General features: G+C 38.3%; 1 protein-coding gene across 3 annotated transcripts in view; it reads right to left on the reverse strand.

The window, feature by feature from the left end:
• LOC124800021 (cyclin-G-associated kinase) overlaps positions 1 to 25714 on the reverse strand; it is a 263298-nt gene that overhangs the window by 11472 nt on the left and 226112 nt on the right. For all 3 annotated transcript variants that reach the window (XM_047262964.1, XM_047262963.1, XM_047262965.1), the window contains exons 22-23: positions 17799 to 17956; positions 16654 to 16827 (exon numbers count right to left, since the gene is read on the reverse strand). In XM_047262964.1, the coding sequence (XP_047118920.1) occupies positions 16654 to 16827; positions 17799 to 17956 (332 nt within the window). The remainder of the gene's footprint in view (positions 1 to 16653; positions 16828 to 17798; positions 17957 to 25714) is intronic.

The following is a 25714-nucleotide window of genomic DNA, read 5'->3' on the forward strand; positions in this document are numbered from 1 at the left end:
CATTTCATCGAGTGAAATATATAATAAATAGCATATACCTTCATTGTTTTAATACAGATCTCAGAAAAACAGCGGAATTTTAAATCAGAAACTTGCTTATATACATTTGTGAATAGGCTTAATTCTTGTAACGTCTTTTTTGATTTTCGGTAATTTAATTGATTTATTCTAGCTAAAGTATTATTTTTGCCATGAGTGAGAAGTGCCTGACTTGCCATAGAATTGTTAGTTCCAGGGTTTGGTGTGATGGATGCAGTAGTTTTTTTCATTGGGGGGGGACTGCAGTGGCGTGGGTGTCAGGAAAGTGGATCAGGCTCATCAGTGGTTATGTAGGATTTGCAGCAGAGATAGGAAGATAGTTGAACAGGAGCGGAAAATTGCTGCCCTTCAGGCTGAGCTAGATCAGGCTAGGGAAGATCTGGACAGGTTAAGGAGGGAGAAGGGCAAAGAGAGGTGGGAAGTGGCAACAGGTAACAGAAGGAACAGGCCTAGAACTAAGTCTGACAGTTTTGTGGTGAATGTCAAAAATAAGTTTGACCTGTTGCTTCAGTTAGAAACTGATGAGCCTCAAGCAGAGGTAGGTGTAGACAGGACACGACTAACTTTCAATAGGAAATTGAAAAAGAATGTAGTAAAGTCATCGAAAAGGAAGAAATTTTTGTTGTTAGGCAGTTCTCATGCCAGAGGTGTAAGCCAACTTCTGCAGGAGGAATTAGGACCAGAATACCGGGTCACAAATTTTTTCAAACCAAGTGCTGGTCTGGATCAGCTGACAGAGGATTTAGGTTCACTCTGTAAAGGATTTACCAGGGAAGACACCGTGGTTATTCTGGGAGGGCCAGGGAACAGTATCAGATCCTTGGTACAGTATAGAGTGTGACCTGGTAAAGATTGCGTCAGCATCGAGACACGCCAATGTTGAATTTGTATCTGTCCTGAGACGGCATGACCGGCCTCATTTGAACTCTTCTGTTGGGAGAGTTAATTTGGAGTTGGAATGGCTGCTTGGGTCAGGTGCGGGGGCTCATATTGGTGTGGTTCCTGTTGATTCTCTCAGTAGGTGGGACTATACCAGGCACGGCCTACATCTCAACAGGAAAGAGAAGGGTAAACTGGCTGGGGTAATAGCAGGAAATTTAAGGGGGGAGGCACTGCCATGAATGGTAAAATACCAGTGGTTACAGGTGTTGGAGCACCTTTTTTTAGGATAGGTAAGACAGAAAAATGTCAAGTTCTACGAGAGGTCAGGATTGAAACAAATCTTCAGTTTAGGAAAGAAATTAAACAGCACAATTCTAGCACATTGGATCACCAATCACAGCTGTCAATTATAAATTTTTACCAATCACCAGAAATTTTATCTCCACCAAGTTGTATCTCAGTCCTAGGTAATTGCATTGATGAATTAAAGACACCCAACCCAGTTGACATAATCTGCCTCTCTGAACACCATGTGTCCACTGGTATAGGAACTAGGCCTAAGCACAATGAGAAACTCAGACAGCAGAGCCCTGCAAATGTTAGAAAAAGGAAAGGTTCTCATACAGCCTGTTGAGAATGGTCTTTCTGATCATGGTGCACAGTTAGTTACAATATATGACATAGCTCCATTCAGCAGTACTAAACAGTCCTCCAAAGTATTACGTTCAGTCAACGATTTAACAATTGCAAATTTCAGGGAAAGCCTACAGCAGTTAGACTGGGATGAGGTGTACCATGAACCTGATGCCAATTTAAAATATAATTTATTTCATGACACTTTTGTAAATGCATTTGAAAACTGCTTCCCCAAGAAAATAGTTAAATATACTCGTAAGAAACCATGTAACAAACCATGGCTTACTAAGGGTATAAAAATATCTTTTAACTGGAAAAGGGAAATGTATCTGACAGCAAGAAAGAGTAGTGACCCAGAAACTATCAAACAAAAAACTACTGTGCTACATTAAGAAAAGTTATTAAAAATCCAGAAGTATGTGTATCATGTCTGAAATCAGCCACTCTGATAATAAAATTAAAACAATTTGGAATATTATTAAAAGAGAAACAGGTCAACCAAGAGCACAGGAAGACAGTATTACCATCAAATTGAATGAAAACTTTACGAACAAAAAGTCAGAAGTTGAAAATATTTTTAATAATCATTTTCTAAATGTTGTCTCCCTCTGAAATTAGGAAAATAATAAACTTGCTTAAAAGCAAAAACTCACATAGAATTGATGGCATTTCCAGCAAAATACTAAAAGCTTGTTCTGAACATATAAGTAAGATTCTCAGCCACCTGTGTAATAGCTCTCTGGAACAGGGCATTTTCCCTGATAGACTGAAATATGCTATTGTTATACCTTTGCATAAAAAAGGGGACAGATCTGATGTCAACAATTACTGTCCAATCTCCCTTCTAACAGCTTTATCCAAAATTTTTGAGAAAGTAATGTATTCAAGAGTAGCTTCACATATCTGTAAAAATAAAGTACTAACAAAAATGTCAGTTTGGTTTCCAGAAAGGTTTTTCAACAGAAAATGCCATATATGCTTTCACCAATCAAATTTTGAATGATCTGAATAACCGAACACCACCCATTGGGATTTTTTGTGATCTATCAACGGCTTTTGATTGTGTAAATCATGAAATTCTGCTAGACAAGCTCAAGTATTGTGGCACAAGTGGGACAGGGCACAAATGGTTTAATTCGTACCTAACTGGAAGAGTGCAGAAAGTTGAAATAAGCAGTTCTCATGATATGCAAAGATCAGCACATTCCTCAAACTGGGGAACTATCAAGAATGGGGTTCCACAAGAGTCGGTCTTAGGTCCTCTGTTGTTCTTAATATATATTAATGACTTGCCATTCTATATTCATGAAGAGGCAAAGTTAGTTCTCTTTGCTGATGATACAAGTATAGTAATCACACCTGACAAACAAGAATTAACTGATGAAATTGTCAATAATGTCTTTCAGAAAATTACTAAGTGGTTCCTTGTAAACGGACTCTCACTGTATTTAGATAAGACACAGTACATACAGTTCCGTACAGTAAATGGTATGATGTCATTAATAAATATAGACCTTAATCAGAAGCATATAGCTAAGGTAGAATATTCAAAATTTTTAGGTGTGTCCATTGACAAGAGATTAAATTGGAAGAAACACATTGATGATCTGCTGAAACGTTTAGTTCAGCTACTTATGCAATAAGGGTCATTGCAAATTTTTGTGATAAACATCTTAGTAAATTAGCTTACTAGGCCTATTTTCACTCATTGCTTGCATATGGCATCATATTTTGAGGTAATTCATCACTGAGGAATAAAGTATTTATTGCACAAAAGCGTGTAATCAGAATAATAGCTGTAGTCCACCCAAGATCATCCTGCAGACATTTATTTAAGGATCTAGGGATATTCACAGTAGCTTCTCAGTATATATACTCTCTTATGAAGTTTGTTATTAACAACCAAACCCAATTAAAAGTATAGCGGTGTGCATAACTACAATACTAGGAGAAAGGATGATCTCCACTATTCAAGATTAAATCTAACTTTGGCACAGAAAGGGGTGAGTTATACTGCCACTAAAGTATTTGGTCACTTACCAAATAGTATCAAAAGTCTGACAGATAACCAACAAGTATTTAAGAAGAAATTAAAAGAATTTCTGAATGACAACTCCTTCTACTCCATAGAGGAATTTTTAGATATAAATTAAGAAAAAAAGAAAAAACAAAAAACAAAAAAATAAAAAGTTGTTATATTAACTTAATTATGTTGTTAAATTAACTTAATTATGTCATGTATTGGAAAATTTGACTCGTTCCACATCATTACGAAATATCGTATTCATGATCCATGGAACTAGTATTTAATCTAATCTAATCTAATCTAGACTGTGTTGAACTACTGCAGGCAGTGCACCACCATCTGAGGAACAAGCTCAACTTTCAAGACAATGCACAATTGCCCTCGAAAATCACAAGAGCTGAGAACAAGTTTGCAGTGTAACTGGGCTTTTCTTGTAATTTTATTGTTGCCTTCTGTTTTTATTCACAATACCCTGCGTATTAATACTGTAACCTTTCGCGAGCACACAAATGTATTTGTAACGTTCAGTTGTGGTACAGAAGTCCCGTTACTCACAGCAAATGTGTGATATGGAAACAGATTTGTAAGTCATTGTACATTACAACTCAACACCTTGATCCACATTGTTTTTACTACCTGACTAGGCTGCCAAACACAGAAAGATAAATATGTGCATATAGAACAGCATGTGTTTACTGCATACATAAAAACAAAGTATTTGTCAAATTGGGAACATTGCTCTTGTCACATTGGAAGATGACAGTGTCCACATCATATTCATCATGAGAATATAGAAGAATGGGCAACAATGAGTCACACAGAATGTTGAAATAACCTAAATGAGTGGGCCCACATCATGATCCAAAGAGCTCTCATTAACCACCACAGAAATATCTCCAGTCTCACCTACATCATCTAACACAGAGTTACTTTCCTAGCTGGGCCTTTTATTTTCTGAAAAGAGGGAAAATTGTGACATGCCAAACCATATTAGGCACCTCCTGTAAGCTGCTCTCTAGACTGTGTTATTTTACTTGCAGAAGATGTGCAGATTTATGTGTTGGTGTCACCAATTGCCTTTAGCAAGGAAGTAGACTCCAAATGTCCATTCCTGCAGTTTTCTTTGTGATTGTTGATTATAATCTGGTTGAGATGGACTTGTATTCACTGACTGATGGTAACAATTCCTGTGAGGTTTGAAAATGATTGTCAATGATAAGGCCTGATGTTCGTCTCTGATTCCTGTTAGTTAGGTTCCTATTATGGTCACTTTTCTTATGCCGTGTTACACGGCTGATGGTGGTACACCACTCCTTGTACAAATGCTGGACAGTCCACGTTGATACACCAACAAATCTGGCAACTCCATTCACGGTGTGATCCAAACACAAGGCTCCTTCTGCTATTCTGTCAAGTCTCCATGTTAATTTTACTGCTCTGATACCATACAACCAACTGGCACTTCCATGTATCACTTCACTGCCATGGCAGTCAGCAATAGAGGGTAAAATGACTGCCTGGTGATAGTTCTGCAGCCAGGCACCCATAGGTGGAGCTGACCCACACGCAGCCAGGCTATGGCATATTTGATCATATTACATCGGTTGGGAACCTGTGAGTAAGGCTGGCTGAGTGGGTAGTGCTGGTGCAGAATGCTTGCAACAAGGTGCCCGGTGGGTATCTACTCAACCTGTGCCTACCCACGATTGAGCTAATGGCTGCCTGACAGTGCCTACACCCTATGGGACATCGTTGGAACAGTTTAACGAGTAATACTTGAAAGTGAAAAGTGTGTTCTTACAAATGAGGTGACTAATATTTTATCTGGTGAGGTTACATTTAAATAAAAATGATTAAGGAAACCAGTTTTGGTTTAGTTTAGGAAACCCATTCCTTCTGAATATAATTAAAACAATAAATACAAAGCCAATAAAAAATTTAAAAAAAATGATAGTAAAAAACAGACTTAGGGAGGGGTGGTAGAGGGATTGTATGTCAATGGAGGCTGAGTCCAGAAGGATGATGCAACACAATAATATATGCACTGTTCAGGGAAACTAGGGGTGGGATTACGACTATATCCTTTGAATCATGCTGTAGGGCATAGTCAGCAACTAGGTACAGGGTATCCCAAAGGTAGATAATCCCATGTATGTTCATCCGCACAGTCAGTTTGATAACGTACTCCCCTTTTTCTTTTACTTATCAACAGTTTTCATTTTTAATGTCTTTTTAATTACTCTTCTTATGAGTTTTTCCATTGTCACTCCTGCCTCCCTCCCTCTCTCTCCTCTGATTAGTGTCTTTCCTCAATTCCTTTTCTGCATAGTTCTTGGTTGTGCTATTGTTCTTTTCCTCTTAATCAATTTTTATTTCCCACTCTGCCCTTATCTCCAGCCTGAAGCACAGTGCTTTTCAGTGAAATATATTTGACATGATCTTTCTCTGATGCCCCTGTACCAGTTATCTCTGTCACAATAGCTGATTCCCTCTTATCCTGGAGTCTGACTGACCTGCCCTTCTTTTTTATCTTCTACAGTCTGTCCCTCTGTCTTTTTACCTTTTACATCCTGTCCCTCTTTCCTCCACAAGGAAGGAACTAATAACTTTGAAAGCTGTAACAGCTTCAGGCACTTTGTGTGTATATAAGCAGCATTAAAATTCCACCTCTTGGAGGTAAAAACTGGGGAGCAATTGATAAATGAAGTGAGACTTTTGGTTGGAGCGTATGTGTTCCATAATATTCAAATTTGCTTCTACTTTATTATACCATCCCTATATTTGCTGGTCTTCATTGTAGACTATGTGGCCTTTTTCATTTCTCATTGAGTCTATTCTCTTCAATTGATCTGATAAGTATTGTATCTTACAACTTGTTAGCAATTACATAGAAAAACCAGTTTACAGTCTCAGATCTACTATTCAAAAAGTGTGAACTGACACACATTCCTGAATTAGCAATCCTTACAAAAATAGTGAAGGGAGGCAAAAATTTAATAGTCATGGGTGACTGGAATTAGATAGTAGGAAAAGGAAGAGAAGGAAACGTAGTAGGTGAATATGGACTGGGAATAAGGAACGAAACAGGAAGCCACCTGGTAGAATTTCGCACAGAGCATAACTTAATCATAGCTAACACTTGGTTCAAGAATCATGAAAGAAAGTTGTATACGTGGAAGAAGCCTGCAGATACTGGAAGGTTTCAGATAGATTATATAATGGTAAGACAGAGATTTAGGAACCAGGTTTTAAATTGTAAGACATTTCCAGGGGCAACAATCTATTGGTTATGAACTGTAGATTAAAACTGAAGAAACTGCAAAAAGGTGGGAATTTAAGGAGATGGGACCTGGATAAACCGAAAGAACCGGAGGTTGTACAGAGTTTCAGGGAGAGCATAAGGGAACAATGGGGGGGAAAGAAATACAGTAGAAGAAGAATGGGTAGCTTTGAGAGATGAAATAGTGAAGGCAGCAGAGGATCAAGTAGGTAAAAAGACAAGGGCTAATAGAAATCATTGAGTAACAGAAGAGATATTGAATTTAATTAATGAAAGGAGAAAATACAAAACTGCAGTAAATGAAGCAGGCAAAAAGGAATACAAACGTCTCAAAAATGAGATCAACAGGAAGTGCAAAATAGCTAAGCAGGGATGGCTAGAGGACGAATGTAAGGATGCAGAGAGGGGTAGGCTAGATAATGCCTACAGGAAAATTAAAGATACCTTTGGAGAATGAATATCAAGAGCTCAGATGGGAACCCAGTTCCAAGCACAAAAGGGAAAGCAGAAAGGTGGAAGGAGTATATAGAGGGTCTATACAAGGGCAATGTTCTTGAGGATAATATTATGCAAATAGAAGAGGATGTAGATGAAGATGAAATGTGAGATATGATACTGCGTGAAGAGTTTGACAGAGCACTGAAAGACCAAAGTTGAAACAAGGCCCCTGGACTTAAATTCTGAAGGTGGCAGGGGCAAAATACAGGGAGTAAAAGGCTATTTACAATTTGTACTGAAACCAGATGGCAGTTATAAGAGTCAAGGGACATTAAAGGGAAGCAGTGGTTGGGAAGGGAGTGAGACAGGGTTGTAGCCTCTCCCCGATGTTGTTCAATTTGTATATTGAGCAAGCAGTAAAGGAAAAAAAAGAAAAATTCGGAGTAGTTATTAAAATCCACAGAGAAGAAATAAAAACTTTGAGGTTCGCCAATGACATTGTAATTGTGTCAGAGACAGAAAAGGACTTGGAAGAGCAGTTGAATGGAATGGACAGTGTCTTGAAAGGAGGATACAAGATGATCATCGACAAAAGCAAAACGAGGATAATGGAATTTAGTCAAAGTAAGTCAGGTGATGCTGAGGGAATTAAATTAGGAAATGAGACACTCAAAGTAGTAGAGGAATTTTGCTATTTGGGAAGCCAAATAACTGATGATGGTCGAATTAGAGAGGATATAAAATGTAGACTGGCAATGGCAAGGAAAGCGTTTCTGAAGAAGAGAAATTTGTTAACATCGAGTATAGATTTAAGTGTCAGGAAGTCGTTTCTGAAAGTATTTGTATGGAGTGTAGCCATGTATGGAAGTGAAACATGGATGATAAATAGTTTGGACAAGAAGAGAATAGAAGCTTTTTGAAATGTATTTGTACAGAATAATGCTGAAGACTAGATGGGTAGATCACATAACTAATGAGGAGGTATTGAATAGAATTGGGGAGAAGAGGAGTTTGTGGCACAACTTGACAAGAAGAAGGGATTGCTTGGTAGGACATATTCTGAGGCACCAAGGGATCACCAACTTAGTATTGAAGGGCAGCAGGGAGGGTAAAAATCATAGAGGGAGACTAAGAGATGAACACACTAAACAGATTCAGAAGGATGTAGGTTGCAGTAGGTACTGGGAGATTAGAAGCTTGCGCAGGATAGAGTAGCATGAAGAGCTGCATCAAACCAGTCTCTGGACTGAAGACCACAACAACAACAAAATTATGAAAAGGATAGTTGCTACTCACCATACAGAGGAGCTGCTGAGTCGCACAAGAAAAAGACTGCACACACACACACACACACACACACACACACACACACACACAAAAATTATTGCGCACAACTCACATGCCCATGACCATCGTCACTGGCAGCTGAAGCCAAGTCTTACAACACTTGTACAATTATATTAGAAGTACATGGCTAAGTTTGAGTACTATAATTTTTATGATAGGCCTATTTCAACTGAACTGGTACATAATTCCTAATTTTATAGGTAATTATTAAATAGATAGCATTATTGTACATGGTTTTGACATCTAGGCAGTATCAGTGGTTCTGTTATTATCTTATTTGTTTGTTGAATACATTCCTTTGGTATTATTTGAGTGATTATGGTTGGTTATCACTTTATCTGACTTATTACTTTATGTGGTTGTCAGATTATATTCTGTACAGCAGTATTTTAGCGACAGCTTATTTGACAGTTAATCCAGCAATGTTGTATTGTTATAGGCAGTTCTATTTATCATTGCTGCTGTGTAGGCATTGATCTTTGCTACTGTTATAATTTTTCTTTTTCTGTGTTTTAGGTAAAACAAATCTCACCCAAGAACCCGATACTGAAGCCAATAGCAAATTTGTCAACAAGTGGTCATGAAAGCCTTAACAATTTTGTTTTATTAACTCAGCAATACAGTTGTACACAGTATGTATACTCAAAAATAGTCACAAAAACTGTAGGCACATTTATCCTGTTGTGACACTAGTCTGTCTATTCCATCCTTGAACAAGCTAGTAGGCTGCTTTCAGATCCAGGCCTGGATCAGTCACACACTTCGTCGTCCACTGCAAATCGATGTGTGCGAATAGCTTGTTTTAGAGGTCCAAACACATGGAAGTCACATGGTGAAAGGTCGGGACTGTACGTTGGATGTTGCATTTCCAGTGTGATGACACGATGAGCCTGTCAAGGACAAGCATCGTCTTCCAGCAACTTGCAACCCTCAAAGAATCATTTGCGCCATTCCACAACACTTTAAAGACTCAGACTGTATGTACTCACCGTACACAGTCTTCATCTGTCGTTACATTTCATGGCCTCCAACTCCCTCTGCTGCCAAAAATCTAATTACTCCTCATTGTTCCAGCTTACTCACCTGCGTGTTCTGTAGTGGATGATATTGTGCGACCACCTTCTCTTCGGCGTGAAACCACACTGGCGCTATGCAACATCAGATGGTGTGTACGCATCAGTGTTTCTACCAATACATGGTGCTACCACACCCACAGTTACGTGCCACCTCAGTGTAAGGCAAAGATAGATGCACTGACCAGGTTTGATTTGAATGAATCTTATATAATAAATGAATTTTCTTTTTATATTTTACATATGTTTAGCTATTTTCTTAGTTATTACTTATTCGACTTATTGTGTGTTGTGTGTCTAAATGATATTGCCGATACTGACATGTAAGCCATTTTCATAGATGAATTTTGGTATAGGCTGTGTTCAGTTCTATTTATTCATTTGTATTACGTTGTAAGTGGAATTAAACATTTCTTTCTTGTTATTTTTGTGCTATATGTTCATTTAATTTTCGTAGGTGCATCTCCATCCGCTTGGTGCCAGTTTTTCAGAAATGCTGGGATCTCTCTAGTTGTGAATTTAGCCATAATGTAATATCTGGTTGTCTCGCATTATTTGTTTTTATGTATCTATTCATTGTCCTAGTACAACCAAACAATGGAAAATCTAGGATGGAATGTAACAATATTATGAAAAGCAAAGTTGCTACTCACCGTATAATGGAGATGCCGAGCAGATAGGCACAGCAAAAAGACTGTCACAAATAAAGCTTTTGGCTATTAAGGCCTTCGTCAACAATAGATGTAAACACACACACACACACACACACACACACACACACACACACACACACACACACAACTGCAGTCTCAGGCAACTGAAACCACACTGCGAGCAACAGCACCAGTGCATGATGGGATTGGTGACTGGGTGAGGGTAAGGAGGAGGCTGGGGCAGGGAGGAGGAGGATAGTAGGGTGGGGGTGGTGGACAGTGAAGTGCTGCAGGTTAGATGAAGAACAGGGGATAAATGGTGGGTAAGGGGGAGTGGCGGAAAAGGAGAGAAGTAAAAACACTGAGTGTGATGGTGGAATGATGGCTGTGTAGTGCTTACTGGAATGGGAACAGGGAAGGGGCTGGGTGGGTGAGGACAGTGACTGACAAAGGTTGAGGTCAGGATGGTTACGGCAACATTGCAGGGAAAGTTCCTGCCTGTGCAGCTCAGAAAAGCTGGTGTTGGTGGGAAGGGTCTGTATGGCACAGGCAGTGAAGCAGTCATTAAAATGAAGGAAGTCATATTTGGCAGTGTGTTCAGCAACAGGGTGGTCCACTTGTTTCTTGCCACAGTTTGTTGGTGGCCATTCATGCGGACAGACAGCTTGTTTGTTCTCATGGCCATATAGAATGCAGCACAGTGGTTGCAGCTTAGCTTTTAGATCACATGACTGATTTCACAAGTCGCCCTGCCTTTGATGGGATTGGTGATGTTCGTGACCGGACTGGAGTAGGTGGTGGTGGGTATGAGCCATGAGGTAAGGGGAGCAGGGGTTGTGTAAGGATGGACAAGTATATTGTGTAGGTTCAATGGAGGGCAGAGTACCACTGTGAGCAGGAAATTTGTTATTTCAGGGCACAACGAAAGGTGGGAAACCCTGGCGGAGAATGTAATTTGGTTGCTCCAATCCTGTATGGTACTACGTTATGAGGGGAATGCTCCTCTATGGCCGGACAGTGGGAGACTGGAAAGATAGGGCACGGGAAATTTGTTTTTCTACAAGGTTGGGAGAATAATTACAGCCTGTGAAGGCTTCAGTGAGACCTTCCGTATATTTCGAGGGGGCTGCTTGTCACTGCAGATGCAACGACCTCGGGGACTACTGTACAGAAGGGAGTTCTTTGTATGGAATGGATGGCAGCTGTCGAAGTGGAGGTATTGCTGGTGGTTAGTAGGTTTGATATGGACAGAGGTACTGATGTAGCCATCTTTGAGGTGGAGGTCAACATCTAGGAAGGTGGCCTGTTGGATTGAGTAGGACCAGGTGAAGCAAATGGGGGAGAAGTTGTTGACGTTCTGGAGGAATATGATTAGGGTGTTCTCACCCTCGATCCAGATCACAGAGATGTCATCAATGAATCAGAACCAGGTGAGGTGTTTAAGGAGGATTCCTCCAGATTGCCCATGAATAGGTTGGCACAAGATGGTGCCATGCAGGTGCCCATAGCAATACCCTGAATTTGTCTGTAGGTAATGCCTTCAAAAGAGAAGTATTTATGAGTGAGGATATAGTTGGTCATGGTGACTAGGAAGGAGGTGGCTTGTTTGGAATCCGTTGGGCAGTGGGAAAGAAAGTGTTCAATAGTGGCAATGCCATGGGTATCAGGAATTTTAGTGTAAAGGGAGGTGGCATCAATAGTGATTCAGGGCACCATGTGGTAAAGGGACAGGAATTGTAGAGAGCACTGGAGGAAATGGTTGGTATTTGGAACCTACCCTCCAACATTTTCTCCACCGACTCTCCACAATTCCTGTTCACGGGCCATCTAGAGGAATCCTTCCTAAATACATAGAATCCTAAACCCCTCACTTGTTTCAGATTAACTGATGACATCTTTCCTATCTGGATCGAGGGGGAGGACACCTATCCACATTCCTTCAGAACCTTTGCTACACCTGGTCCAACTCAACCCTGCAGGCCACCTTCCTAGATGTTGACTCCACCTCAAATATGGCTACATCAGTACCTCTGTCCATGTCAAACTACTAACCACCAGCAATACCTACAGTTCGACAGCTACCATTCATTCTATACCAAGAAGTTCCTTCTGTACAGCCTAGCCACCAGTGGTCGTCACATCTGCAGTGACAAGAGTCCCTCTCAAAATACATCGAAGGTCTCACCGAAGTCTTCACAGACTGTAATTATCCTCCCAACTTTGTACAAAAACAAATCTCCCATGCCTTATCTTTCCAGTCTCCCACCATCTCCCAAAGACCCACCATCTGGTCACAGATGAGCATTCCTAGTACCATCCAGAACTGGAGCAACTGAATTACATTCTCTGCCAGGGTTTTGACTACCTTTCGTCACGCCCTGAAGTGAGAAATGCCCTGCTCACTATCCTTCTCACCCCTCCCACAGTGGTATTCCGCCCTCCACCGAACCTACACAAAAGACTCTTAAATCCTTACACAACCCCTGACCTCATGGCTCATATCCCTGTAATAGACCTAGATGCAAGACCTGCCCCATACATCCTCCCACACTCAACTACTACAGTCCCGTCATGAACATCACCTATCTCATCAAAGGCAGAGCTATCTGTGAAACTAGTCATGTGATCTACAAGTTAAGCTGCAACCACTGTGCTGCATTCTGTGTGGGAATGAGAACCAACAAGCTGTCTATCCGCATTAGTGGCCACCAGCAAACTGTGGCCAAGAAACAAGTGGACCACCCTGTTGCTGAACACGCTGCCAAACATGACATCCTTCATTTCAATGACTGCTTCACAGCCTGTGCCTCATGGATCCTAACCACCAACACCAGCTTTTCTGTTTTGCACAGGTGGGAACTCTCCCTGCAATACATGCCACGTACCCGTAACCCTCCTGGCCTCAACCTTCGTTAGTCACTGTCCTCACCTATTCAGCCTGTTCTCTGTCCCCATTCCAGCACTACACAGCCATCATTCCACAATCACACTCAGTCTTGTTACTTCTCTCCTTTTCCACTACTTCCGCCCCCTCCCCACTGTCCTCTGTCTAACCTGCAGCACTTCGCTGTGCGCCATCCACACCATACTATCCCTCCCCCTCCTCACCCCTACCCAATTGCCTCTCCCATCATGCACTGGTGCTGCTGCTCCTAGAGTGGTTTCAGCTGCCTGAGATTGCAGTTGTAAGTGACCATTGCATTTGTGTGTGTGTGTGTGTGTGTGTGTGTGTGTGTGTGTGTGTATTGTTCACGAAGGCCTTAATGGCCAAAAGCTTTGTGAAAGTCTTTTTCTTGTGCCTATTTGCGACTCGACATCTTCAGTATATGGTGAATAGCAACATTCCTTTTTGTAATATTGTTACATTGGGCTAGTACATAATTTTAATGAAGTTTCTTTATTTATGGTTTGTGTTCAGGTTGATTTACTCATTTAGTACTTTTTGTGGCTATTTGTGCTTGTGTGTGTGTGTGTGTGTGTGTGTGTGTGTGTGTGTGTGTGTGTGTGTAGATTCCCATCTCTTCCAGAATGTTAGGTAGCGGTCCTGTTGGTGTAGTGTAAAATATGGATATTATCTACTGTGTGTTGTTTGGCCTGTAGGTGGTGGCTAAAAATAGATGAATTTTGTCACTGTCTTTAAAGAGTAGTGCATTACTTTTGTTAGGCATCTTTCCTAGATATATAGTTTGTATATATGTAAATTTTGGGTCCCTACATGTAGAATGTGTATTTCTCTACTGGTAGGCCATTCTTAAACATGTAGAACATGCTATGATTAATAGAATAATAAATGTACCACAAGATGCCATACAAACTGAGATTAAAATCCTACAAAAGTGGTACAACAAAATGATTGCAATCCACAAACAGTCACTCAGCTACTCAGTAAACATGACAAGCCAGAACAACCAATGATATGAAAAGAAATAATGCTATGAATAACAGTAACAACACTCAATAACCATTCAAATTATCATAAAAAATTATAACAATTAAAAAGTGAGGTATGATGAGGTGTTTCTACAAGCTGCATGAAGGTGCTTTATCCATAACTACTAATTTCATGTCAGTATAGACGCATCTTCAGGTTTATATTCGTTAAATTTCCATAATGTGATTGGACAATTACAAGAGTACAAGCTTTTTAGAAGTTATCAATGTTAAAAGCCAAACCACAAGTGAGTTGTCATAATAAAATTGAGTGCACCCAAAATATGCTTGTAAAAATGTACCAAGCATGATTGCTGGATGAGCCAGGCCAGATAATACCACATAGTATATAAGATACAGTAGACACCAACTGTATAAAACCAATGAAGTAAAACTTAAAATCTCATATAATGTGAGCACTTTGCTGGAACTCTGTAGTTGCCCATCTACATTATGGAAATATTACCATTATAAACCTGAAGATGCAGGGATACTGATGTAAAACCACCATCTTTATACTGCTTTGTGGATTTCGGATACACCTCATCATTCTTCACTTTTTAATTGTTGTAATTATTATGATAATTTGAATGGTTATTGAGTGTTGTTATTGTTAATCATAATATATATGTGAACTGTGGTTGCCCTCCCCAGAAAGCTGTTTATAAAAATAACACTCATAAAAGAAACGGCAATAAAACCAAAATTTACACATATACCAACTATACATCTAGGAAAGATAACACAATACTAAAAACCACAAATGTAAGATTCACATTCCACACAAGACACAATCTTAGAGCACAAATTCAATCGGATAAAACAAAATCACAAATAATCTCAAACCCAGAATATATAAAATTCAACGCAAAGACTGTAATACATTTGGTACTGGTCAGATCGGCAGAAACCTCTCCACTAGTTATCAAGAACATGTTAGAGGCAGCGACAACAATCCATCTACTTTTTTCCTCCACCTAAATACAGAAAATAATATAGAACAAGTTATCAAAATTTTACATGTAACACCAAAAGGACCAGATTAAATTAAGGCTAAACTCACAAGACAGATTCAAGCAAACAATACTGTAACCATACAACATTACTCGGTAACCTATCAACAAGCAAATAGAAAGACACACCTATGAAAGTTGAAAAGAATGTGTAGCACAAAAATAACAAGAAAGGAATTTTCAGTTCCATTTATAATTGAAAACAAAGGACTACACAGAGTCTATACCAAAATTCATCTACAAAAACACATTACGTCAGTATCCAGCGATGTCATGTAGACAAGCAAATAATAATTAAAACAAGTTATAACAAAGAAAATAGGTTTGCCATAATTTGTACATAATACCAAGAGTTAAAAAAACAATTATAAAAAAAATTATACAGATATAACACACACAAAAAGAAATATTTTAACAGTAGCAAAGAGCAATACCTATGTAACAGCAATGATAAACAGAATTGCCTGTAACCATACAACATCGCTGGATTAGCTGTCAAATAAGCTGGCATAAAACTACAGATAATAAAGTAGTAAGCCAGATAAGGTGATAACCAATCATTTTTTCTCTGATAACACCAAATGAATGTAATTAACAAAAAAATAAGACAGTTGTAGAACCACCGATGTCTCATGGATGTCAAAACCGTCAGACATATGTAAAAATGTGTAACAACAAAATCTGTTTAATAATTACCTATAAAATTAGAATTAATGTACCAAAATTATGTACCATTACTTATAGATAACCTAACAATGGCAATTAATCCAAAACAGGCCTATTCTAAAAATAAAGGCAATCAAACTTGGCAGCATACTTGGAATTATACAATGTTATTAGAAGACACATACTACTCAGTGGTCCCAGAACAATATAAAAAGTTATCCCGTAAAAAACTCTCCAAAAAAATACTTAATTTGTTGGTTTCATTTAATTTACACTACACAGAAAGCTCAGACATCTTAAAATGTCACAACCTGCAGCCAAGGAAACCTGAGGACAAAGGCAAACAAAAGATATAAAAATACAAAGACAGAAAGATAACATGACGCCCAAACATTCAGTAAATTCTGTTTGTTTTTACTTTTTCATGGATCTTAGAGATGAAAACCATGACCTAAAAAAAAAAAAATTAAAAATAAAAAAAAAAAAAAAATTAAAAAAAATGGAAACACTGCTTGCAAGTTCAGAACACTCCTTGACTTTCTCTGAATACAACTTTAACATTTTTTGATCCAACCTTACAACATGGCAAATTATTTTACAATGAACACTTTTATGCATCTTTCATATGCTATGAACCTGTCTCTATCACTTATTTTGATGAGGAGCTTACCTTGTCAGGATGAACTGCCAGACACGCTCGACGGTAAGCTTTTTTCACATCAGCTGCTGTGACTAACTGATGCATTTCAACTTTATTCCACTTTGTGTCTTCCCATAAGACAGTGTGCATAGAACACAGCAAGGCCCGGATATTGTGTGTTTTACCTTCTGTCCATTCTAAGATCTGGGAAACAATTGTTATTTGTGTTTAAATACAGCCTACCAGTTGAGGAATATGTACCACACAAATTTATTTTGTAATTTATCAAAAAATAATTGTTTACATTAAAAATAAATTTCCACGCATAAAATTTATGATTTCTTCAGCCTTCACAAGCTAATTATTTGAGTACCAGTACTAACAGCATCTTCAACACACAATGTGACAAATGAAATTAAAATGGCAGATTTGAAATGCACAAAAAAGTTAAATTTGATATTGTACTTATAACTTTGTATATAATATGTATCTAATTATATATAAAAACAAAGATGAGGTGACTTACCGAACAAAAGCGCTGGCAGGTCGATAGACACACAAACACAAACATACACACAAAGTTCAAGCTTTCGCAACAAACTGTTGCCTCATCAGGAAAGAGGGAAAGAGAGGGGAAGACGAAAGGAAGTGGGTTTTAAGGGAGAGGGTAAGGAGTCATTCCAATCCCGGGAGCGGAAAGACTTACCTTAGGGGGAAAAAAGGACAGGTATACACTCGCACACACGCACATATCCATCCACACATACAGACACAAGCAGACATATTTAAAGACCCTTAAATATGTCTGCTTGTGTCTGTATGTGTGGATGGATATGTGCGTGTGTGCGAGTGTATACCTGTCCTTTTTTCCCCCTAAGGTAAGTCTTTCCGCTCCCGGGATTGGAATGACTCCTTACCCTCTCCCTTAAAACCCACTTCCTTTCGTCTTCTCCTCTCCTTCCCTCTTTCCTGATGAGGCAACAGTTTGTTGCGAAAGCTTGAACTTTGTGTGTATGTTTGTGTTTGTTTGTGTGTCTATCGACCTGCCAGCGCTTTTGTTCGGTAAGTCACCTCATCTTTGTTTTTATATATAATTTTTCCCACGTGGAATGTTTCCTTCCATTATATTAATATGTATCTAATATGTAAAAGAAAAGGAATCACTTCTAAATCACCTTCAATTTATCTGGATCCATGTCTTTAGCAAGCTCTTCCTTCCTCATTTCATTAATTGTCCTTGGTCCAGACTCTTTCTTGGATGCAAACTCATAACCCTGACTACCTAAAAGGTCTCCAAATACATCACCAGGCTGCTTTGGTTTCCCTGCTTTCCCTGTAAATAAATGGCGTTTATGTTACCAATCACTACATACAGGATACTATAACATTATTTGTTATGGAAAAGGAGAATTTATCTACCATCCACCAAAACTCGAAGTAACTTTAGTTTTTTTTAAAATATGTTCTGAAAACTAAAAATTAAAAAAAAAGAAAATGTTAATCAGTTCTCTCCAGTTTTCTGTTGCAAATATTGTTTACACTTCCTTTTTGTAACAAAAGGCAAATTTAAAGACTATGTACAACATCACAAAGTTTTAAAGCCTGTTGTGACCTTATGAACTTGTTAAACAAGTTATTTGTAACTGATCAATATACAACATGTAAGGTAATATAATTTTGTCATTAATTACAAAAAATGCATAATGTAATAACTCCAAACATATTTATGCTTAAGTGACCAGCTGGTAATTTCTCCATAACTAATTAATACCTAATCTACACTATATTACTAAAACAATTTGGAACACTAATCTTTTTATTGCACCTCTATGGAATAAACTGTAAAGAGAACAGGGAGGTAAAAGTATTCACATGGAATGGCCTGTATGAATTACAAATCTCTTGTTTACATATTACTTAATTGTAATCAATCAGAATATGAAAGAATATTAACATTTCACAGTACACCATGAGCTGCATGTAAAAATATTAGACTATTATCAGAATGGTATTCAGGTATAGAACCCATTGTCAGGGGGTTTATGCTCGAATACCGGTCTGACAATTAAATATTTTACATGCAGCTGACGATGTACAGCAAAATGACTTAACAATTACTTACAAGCTGCAGAGCACCAAACATACAAGACTTTCACATACACCTCTGACCTCAGAGATGTCAGGAGTAGTGAAACTGTAAACTCTGTGTTGTGTAAACAGTGCCGAAAGTCAGCTCACCTGCACTGTCTGAGAATGAGGCAAGATCTCAGATAGTCGCGCTCTGTGATTTTACACTCTCGTGATAGGCAGCAACTTAAATCTCTCTAGAGTTGCTCACCTTAGTTCTCAGACAATATAAACTACACCAGCATTACCGAGAGAGCTGAGAACACTTGGAGAATGCCGAGTGGCCATATTGCATCCCAGATTTGTGCTGTATGTTACAGCTTGTTGAAATATTTTTCTGAACTCACACACACATTAAATAAAAGTACCCATGAAATAGCATGCCACATTTGTGGTTGCAGCACATTTCTGAGAAAAAAAAAAATCACTTGTTTTACCTCCTAGTAAACTAACAGCACGAGCAGTTAGCCTATTTCGGAAGTTTGAGACTTGCACAATGCTATGCAGCAAATGACATGTAAAAACACTATTGACATATTATATAGAATTAACAAACAAAAATACAAAAAATTATCACTGAAGAGGCTTGACCCCATTTTGATATGAGAAAGGAATGAAATATTAGCACACTATCCACTGCACCACATCAACAGTACAATGAGTCACTCTACAAACATGTACTCATATTGTCGGTACAGCTGAGACTACTGATGTGATGGATACACTCTGTGAGTGAATGTCAGTGATGTGTCACAAAAAAGTAACCATAGAAGCTGCCAAGGAGTTTATTCAAGACAAAAATGTGCATTTAATTAGTTTGTACAAGGGAAGGCCTGTGTTATGGGACAGACAGTTATTGGACTATACAAACTGAGATAAGAAGCAGAGTTCGCTGGCTGAAATAGCTACAGTTTTTAACACATCCATAGAAGATCATAGAAGAAGTTCAACCATACTGGAGGGGTATCTCTTGAGAGGCCAGACAAACTTGTGGTTCCTGAGGAGGAGCAGCAGCCTTTTCAAAATTTATAGGTGGAGACTACACAGGAGCATGTCGTCATCACGAGAAACAAAACTAGCATTCTGCAGACCAGATCGTGGAATGTTAGTTAGATCACTTAATCATGTGTGAAACTTAGAAAATTTAAAAAGGGAAATGGATGGATAGAAGAGGGAATTAGTGAAGTTCAGTGGCAGGAAGAGCAGGACTTATTGTCAGGTGAATACAGGGTTATAAATACAAAATCAAATAGGGCTAATGCACGAGTTGGTTTAATATTGGATAAAAGGAATATGGGTAAGCTACTACGAACAGCATAGTGAATGCATTATTGTAGCCAAGATAGACATAAAAAGCCAACACCCATGACAGTAGTAGAAGTTTATATGCCAATTAGCTTCACAGATGATAAAGAGATTGAAGAAATATATGCGGAGATAAAAGAAATTATTCTGATAGTTAAGTAAGATGAAAATTTAATTGTGATGGGGGACTGGAATTCGATGGTAGGAGAAGGAAGAGAAAGAAAAGAATGGTATAATTCTGCTGAGATCACAGTTTAATCATTGCAAACATTTGGTTCAAGACTCATGAAAGGAGGTAGTATACAGGGAAGAGACGTGATGACACCAGAAGGTTTCAGATCCTGTAAGACATTTCCAGGAGCAGATGTGGACTCTGACCACAATTTTTTTGGTTATGAACTATAGACTGAAGCTGAAAAAATTGCAAAATGGTAGGAAATTAAGGACATGGGACCTGGATAAGCAGAAAGAACCAGAAGTGGCTGAAAGTTTCAGAGGAAGCACTAGGCAATGGACGACTGGGAAAGGAACACAGTAGAAGATGAATGGGAAGCTTTAAGAGATGAAATACTGAAGGCTGCAGAGGATCAAATAGGTAAAAAGACCAGGAATACAGTATTCCTTGGATAACACTGGAGATATTGAATTTAATTGATGAAAAGAGAAAATTTAAAAATGCCACAAATGAAGCACGTGAAAGGAAAGAATGGAAAAACTGGTAGAAGCCAACCTTGGGAGAAATGTGGGGAAACACCAAGTGATACTTACCCTAACAACTTACTTTAGAGGTTACATTAAGGAAGGCAAACCTACATTTATAGCATTTGTAGACTCAGAGAAAGCTTTTTACTATGCTGACTAGAATACTCTCTTTCAAATTCTGAAGGTGGCAGAGGTCGAATACAGGGAGCGAAAGGCTATTTACGATTTGTACAGAAACCAGATGGCAGCTATAAGAGTCGGGGCACTTGGAAGGGGAGCAGTGGTTGAGATGGGAGTGAGACAGAGTTGTAGCCTGTCCCAGATGTTATTCAATCTGTACATTTGGCAAGCATTAAAGAGAAACTAAACAAAAATTTGGAGTAGGAATTACAGTACGTGGAGAAGAAATAAAAACTTTGAGGTTTGCTGATGACATTGCAATTTTGTCAGAGACAGCAAAGGTCTTGGAAGAAAATGGAATGGACAGTGTCTTAAACAGGAGGATATAAGATGAACCTCAACAAAAGCAAGACAAGGATAATGGAATGTAGGTGAATTAAATCAGGTGATGCTGAGGGAATTAGATTAGGAAATGAGATGCTTAAAGTAGTAAATGAGTTTTACTATTTGGGCAGCAAAATATCTGATGATGGCTGAAGTAGAAACAATTTAAAATGTAGACTGGCAAAGCAAGAAAAATGTTTCTGAAGAAGAGAAATTTGTTAACATTGAATATACATTTAAGTGTTAGGAAGTTTTTTCCTTAAGATATTTGTATGGAGTGTAGCCATTTATGGAAGTGAAACATGGACAATAAACGATTTAGACAAGAAGATAATAGAAGCTATAGAAGCTTTCGAAATGTGGTGCTACATAAGAATGCTGAAGATCAAATAGGTAGATCACATAACTAATGAGAAGTTACTGAATAGAACTGATAAAAAAAAAGAAGAAGAAGAAGAAGAAGAAGAAGAAGAAGAAGAAGAAGTTGTGGCGCAACCTGACTGGAAGAAGGGATAAGTTGATAGTACACATTCTGAGGCATCAGGGGATGACGAATTTAGTCTTGGAGGGAAGTGTGGTGGGTAAAATTCGGAGGAGGAGGAGACCAAGACATGAATACAGTAAGCAGATTTAGAAGGCTGTAGACTGCTGTAGTTATTTGGTGATGATGAGACTTGTACAGGCATGGAGAGCTGCATCAAACCAATTTTTTTGATTGAAGGCCACAACAATAATTCAAGGAATTGGGCAAAGTAGTTTTATAACATAGATTAATTCACATCGAGGAACATGTTATGCTTGAAAGTAATCATTTTGGAACTTGGAAAATTGCCATTTGGCTTCAAGTAATACAACTGTAGCTATAATTTTACACAACAGGATATTTATTGATTACATTACTGTATTGGGTGTTGAAGAACAGATCTTCAGGAATTTACAAGTGGTTGCTGAAGTCAATACAAGTGAAATGGTTTGAATAAATGTATGTGTGGGAATGTTTCATTTGAACATCTATAGGTACCAATATGAAATTGGTTCAATGTTGTTTTACTATAATTGATGAAATTGGTTTAATGTTGTTTCACCATAATTGTTACTTTACCTAAGAATAAATGTAGCTGATGCTAGAGATATTAGTATCACAAGCAGTCTGTCTTTAATGAATTTACACAAAATAGTATCTAGATTGGCAATTTTTGATAAAATTATAAAGAGTATTTCTTCCATCTCCACTGCTGTCATTCTGCAAAATTTCAGTATTATTGTGAGCTTTCCATCATAAACTCTACAATTAGATTCTTCCATGCTCCAAAATTATCCTGCCACCTAATCTGCTCTTATCCAACATGAACACAGTTGTTTGCATTGTTTCTTTGGCACTAAAAGTATTAGATGTGCAGCTGCAGCCCAACACTCTTCCATGTAACCTCTTCCTTCACGTACAGAAACTCTCACACTGCTGTGTCTAAACACTTCCAACATTGGCTCTGGCTAGAACCTCAGACACTTACAAAAAGGACTCATAAGGAACTATCAGACAGCAACTATCAGCAAAAATTCACCTTTTAGTGTAAACAATTCTGTGGGTATTATCTGAGAGCATCAAACTGTCAGAGCAAAAATTTGTTACAAGTATCCCAGTCCTACTGCACATGCTTGATAGTAGAAAGGGCATGTAAGCTTTGTGACAGCAGCCATTGCGTTGCAGTGCTGGGATAAAATGGCAACACCAATACGGTATTTTGTCTACTGCGATCTTTGCACAGTCAGATTCCAACACACTCAGAAACAAACAATGGCAGACATTCACTTCCTATTATGCTGAATGCATATATCCAAATTATGAGAAATAGTATGATCAGACAATGTTTGAGGCAATTTAATGAAAGCCAATCCAATGTATGTGATGAAGATTTAGTGGCTGACACATAATGTTGATGCCAGAACTGATAGAAAGTGTGTGGCAAGCAATTTTGCAGAACTGGCACAATACTGAGACCTAGTCAGTTTCTCCACGTACATCATTCACTGCTGTATGAAAGTGTCAAGAACAGAGTCATACTGAGCTGATCCTCCACCCTTGGCAGAACTCCAAAGCTGCCCCCCCCCCCCCCCCCCTGCGAAAACTAACATTCTGAAACTTTTTTTCTAGACGTATTTGGGAAATTTTGTAATTTGTTGGTAGGTTTGATAAAAATAAAGCATTATTGAATAATATTACTTAAATGATTTGTGTAAATTAAAAATATTGCACACAACAAATGAGATAAGTTGTTGTTGCAAAGAAAATTATGGATTGTGTAAACTTTGTAAAAAAACTGAAAGTGAAAAAATTTATGTGCTAATTTTTATGGCTGCTGCTTTATTTTAGTATGATGTACAACAAAGAATGGATATTATTTGCTCTTCATACATTTTGAATTCAAGATAAAGGAAAAAGGGATATAATTAAGTCTTGAGAACACATTCCTTGCCTTGGCTTTGGGCAAGCAAAGCATTGATTATGTCACTGAAGTCTAATTTAGCAGCTGCGTCTCATTCTATTGACAAGATAAAGGAATTTGACAGTTTGCTCCACTTATACTCAACCTTAAGTAGTTTTCATTATCTTTAATTTGCTAAAACTGCATCAAAAAGATGCTGCAGACACTGGAATTATCATGAATATCCTCAAAGCTATTTCAATGTTTGGATAAGCATCTCTTAACATCCAAATGGGGAGCTTTGTCGGTACTACTCAGCTCTTTCTACTGGAATTTGAAATCCACTGTTCTGTTAATTAGGTCAGCTGTACCAATATTTCTGCAGTGTTTGGCACCAATATCTCCTTATATTTTTCAAAATAAAATACAGAGATCTCATTTATGGCATCCTTAACAGTAAATTAAAATGAGCTGAAATGGACTGTTATATGTGAGATCTGTTTCCCAGTTCACTTACTGTTGTATGTCCTCAGTTGGCAGAAATTGACAAAACTCTGAAGCCTTACACTATCGTACTGAAAAGCAGCAAAATCTCCATTGCAGCTGTATGAAATGAGGGCACTGTTGATGATTAACCAGTGTGATGCCTTTTTGGTAGTCGTCATTTCTTACGATGCTACTTAGATGAAATAACACTGTGACAACAGCCTACATTTACAGCCTTTGGGATGGGAAAAGTTTCTTCTTGCAGCCAGAAGATAGGAACATTGTTCTTTTGGCCAGTTTTTGCACCCTCTACCCATTTTGCCCTGGCCTCAGTACGGCTCTGTACGCGAAGATAAGTTTTCACGAAGTGTATGTGCAAGATGTGGCAGTTGACAGAGTAATACAAAAAAAAATTATATCACAGCACTGGTGTGTTTCTCAGTCAAAGCCACTGGGGATGGATATGCATGTAGCATGATACACCAGAAATGAAGTAACAATCCATGCAAGTGTAGCAATTCACCAGTGAAGACCAAAATCAACCAGATAATCTACATCAAAAAATTATTGCCCATCATCTGCAATTAACATGATGTCATCTTGAATATTTTTATTGAAAGGTATTACACTTTTGCAAAACAATGTATGACCCCATGAAGACCTCCTTACAGCACCAACCCATGCCAAATGATTTTAATGAATTCTAGCTTCTGAAGCACTTCTACATCGCTACTCTGCAGTTCACAATTAAGTGCCTGGCAGAGCCACTACATTCATGGTATTTATCTAAGACAGGATAATGCTGAGGTACAGACAGCAGTGATTCCATGACGTCAGAGACTGGAAGTAGACTTCAGTGATCACAAGCATACAAATGTTTGTGCACTCACTTGACAACTGCCGTAATAATGGCAACTGCTGCATTGAGAATTGGCTAGTGATCTCCTTAAATATTTTTTACTTGTTGTATTATATATTTTCTTCATCAGACATCAGAATTTACTTTCTGGACAACTGTCATATAATCAAAATCCACTATCAATTCTGCATGTTCCTATAGGTTTACCATCAGCAGAACAATAATATATGAACCAATTTTGTTGGAACAGCTGTGTAGGCCAGTCGCCTGTGAATTTCCTGTCTGTGGGACACGAATTTAAATTATTATAAATATGCAATGAATGGAAAGTGGAACAGCGGAACTACTTTCCAGAGCTATAACCAATGTTTCATGTGACATCAAAAAGCAGCTGATGCAAGAAACATTGTCCTTCATACATTGTTTTGTACAATATTTCGCATAGTATTTTTTTCATTTCAGAATTTCATATTTTGGATTTGATACTACATCTGCTTTTTGTGCAAGAATAATAATAATAGTAGTAATAGTAATAATAATAATAATAATAATAATAATAATAATAATAACTGAACAACCACATTTGTTGTGACTCGCCGATCTTTCAAAGTGCCACCGCGCAGTTACGCGCGTCCTCTACATGCGGCACTATCTGCTGCCAGCCATGCAGCAGCAGCGCCAACTA

The sequence above is a fragment of the Schistocerca piceifrons genome, chromosome 1 (genome assembly GCF_021461385.2).
Source record: "Schistocerca piceifrons isolate TAMUIC-IGC-003096 chromosome 1, iqSchPice1.1, whole genome shotgun sequence".
Taxonomy (NCBI): Eukaryota; Metazoa; Arthropoda; class Insecta; order Orthoptera; family Acrididae; genus Schistocerca; species Schistocerca piceifrons.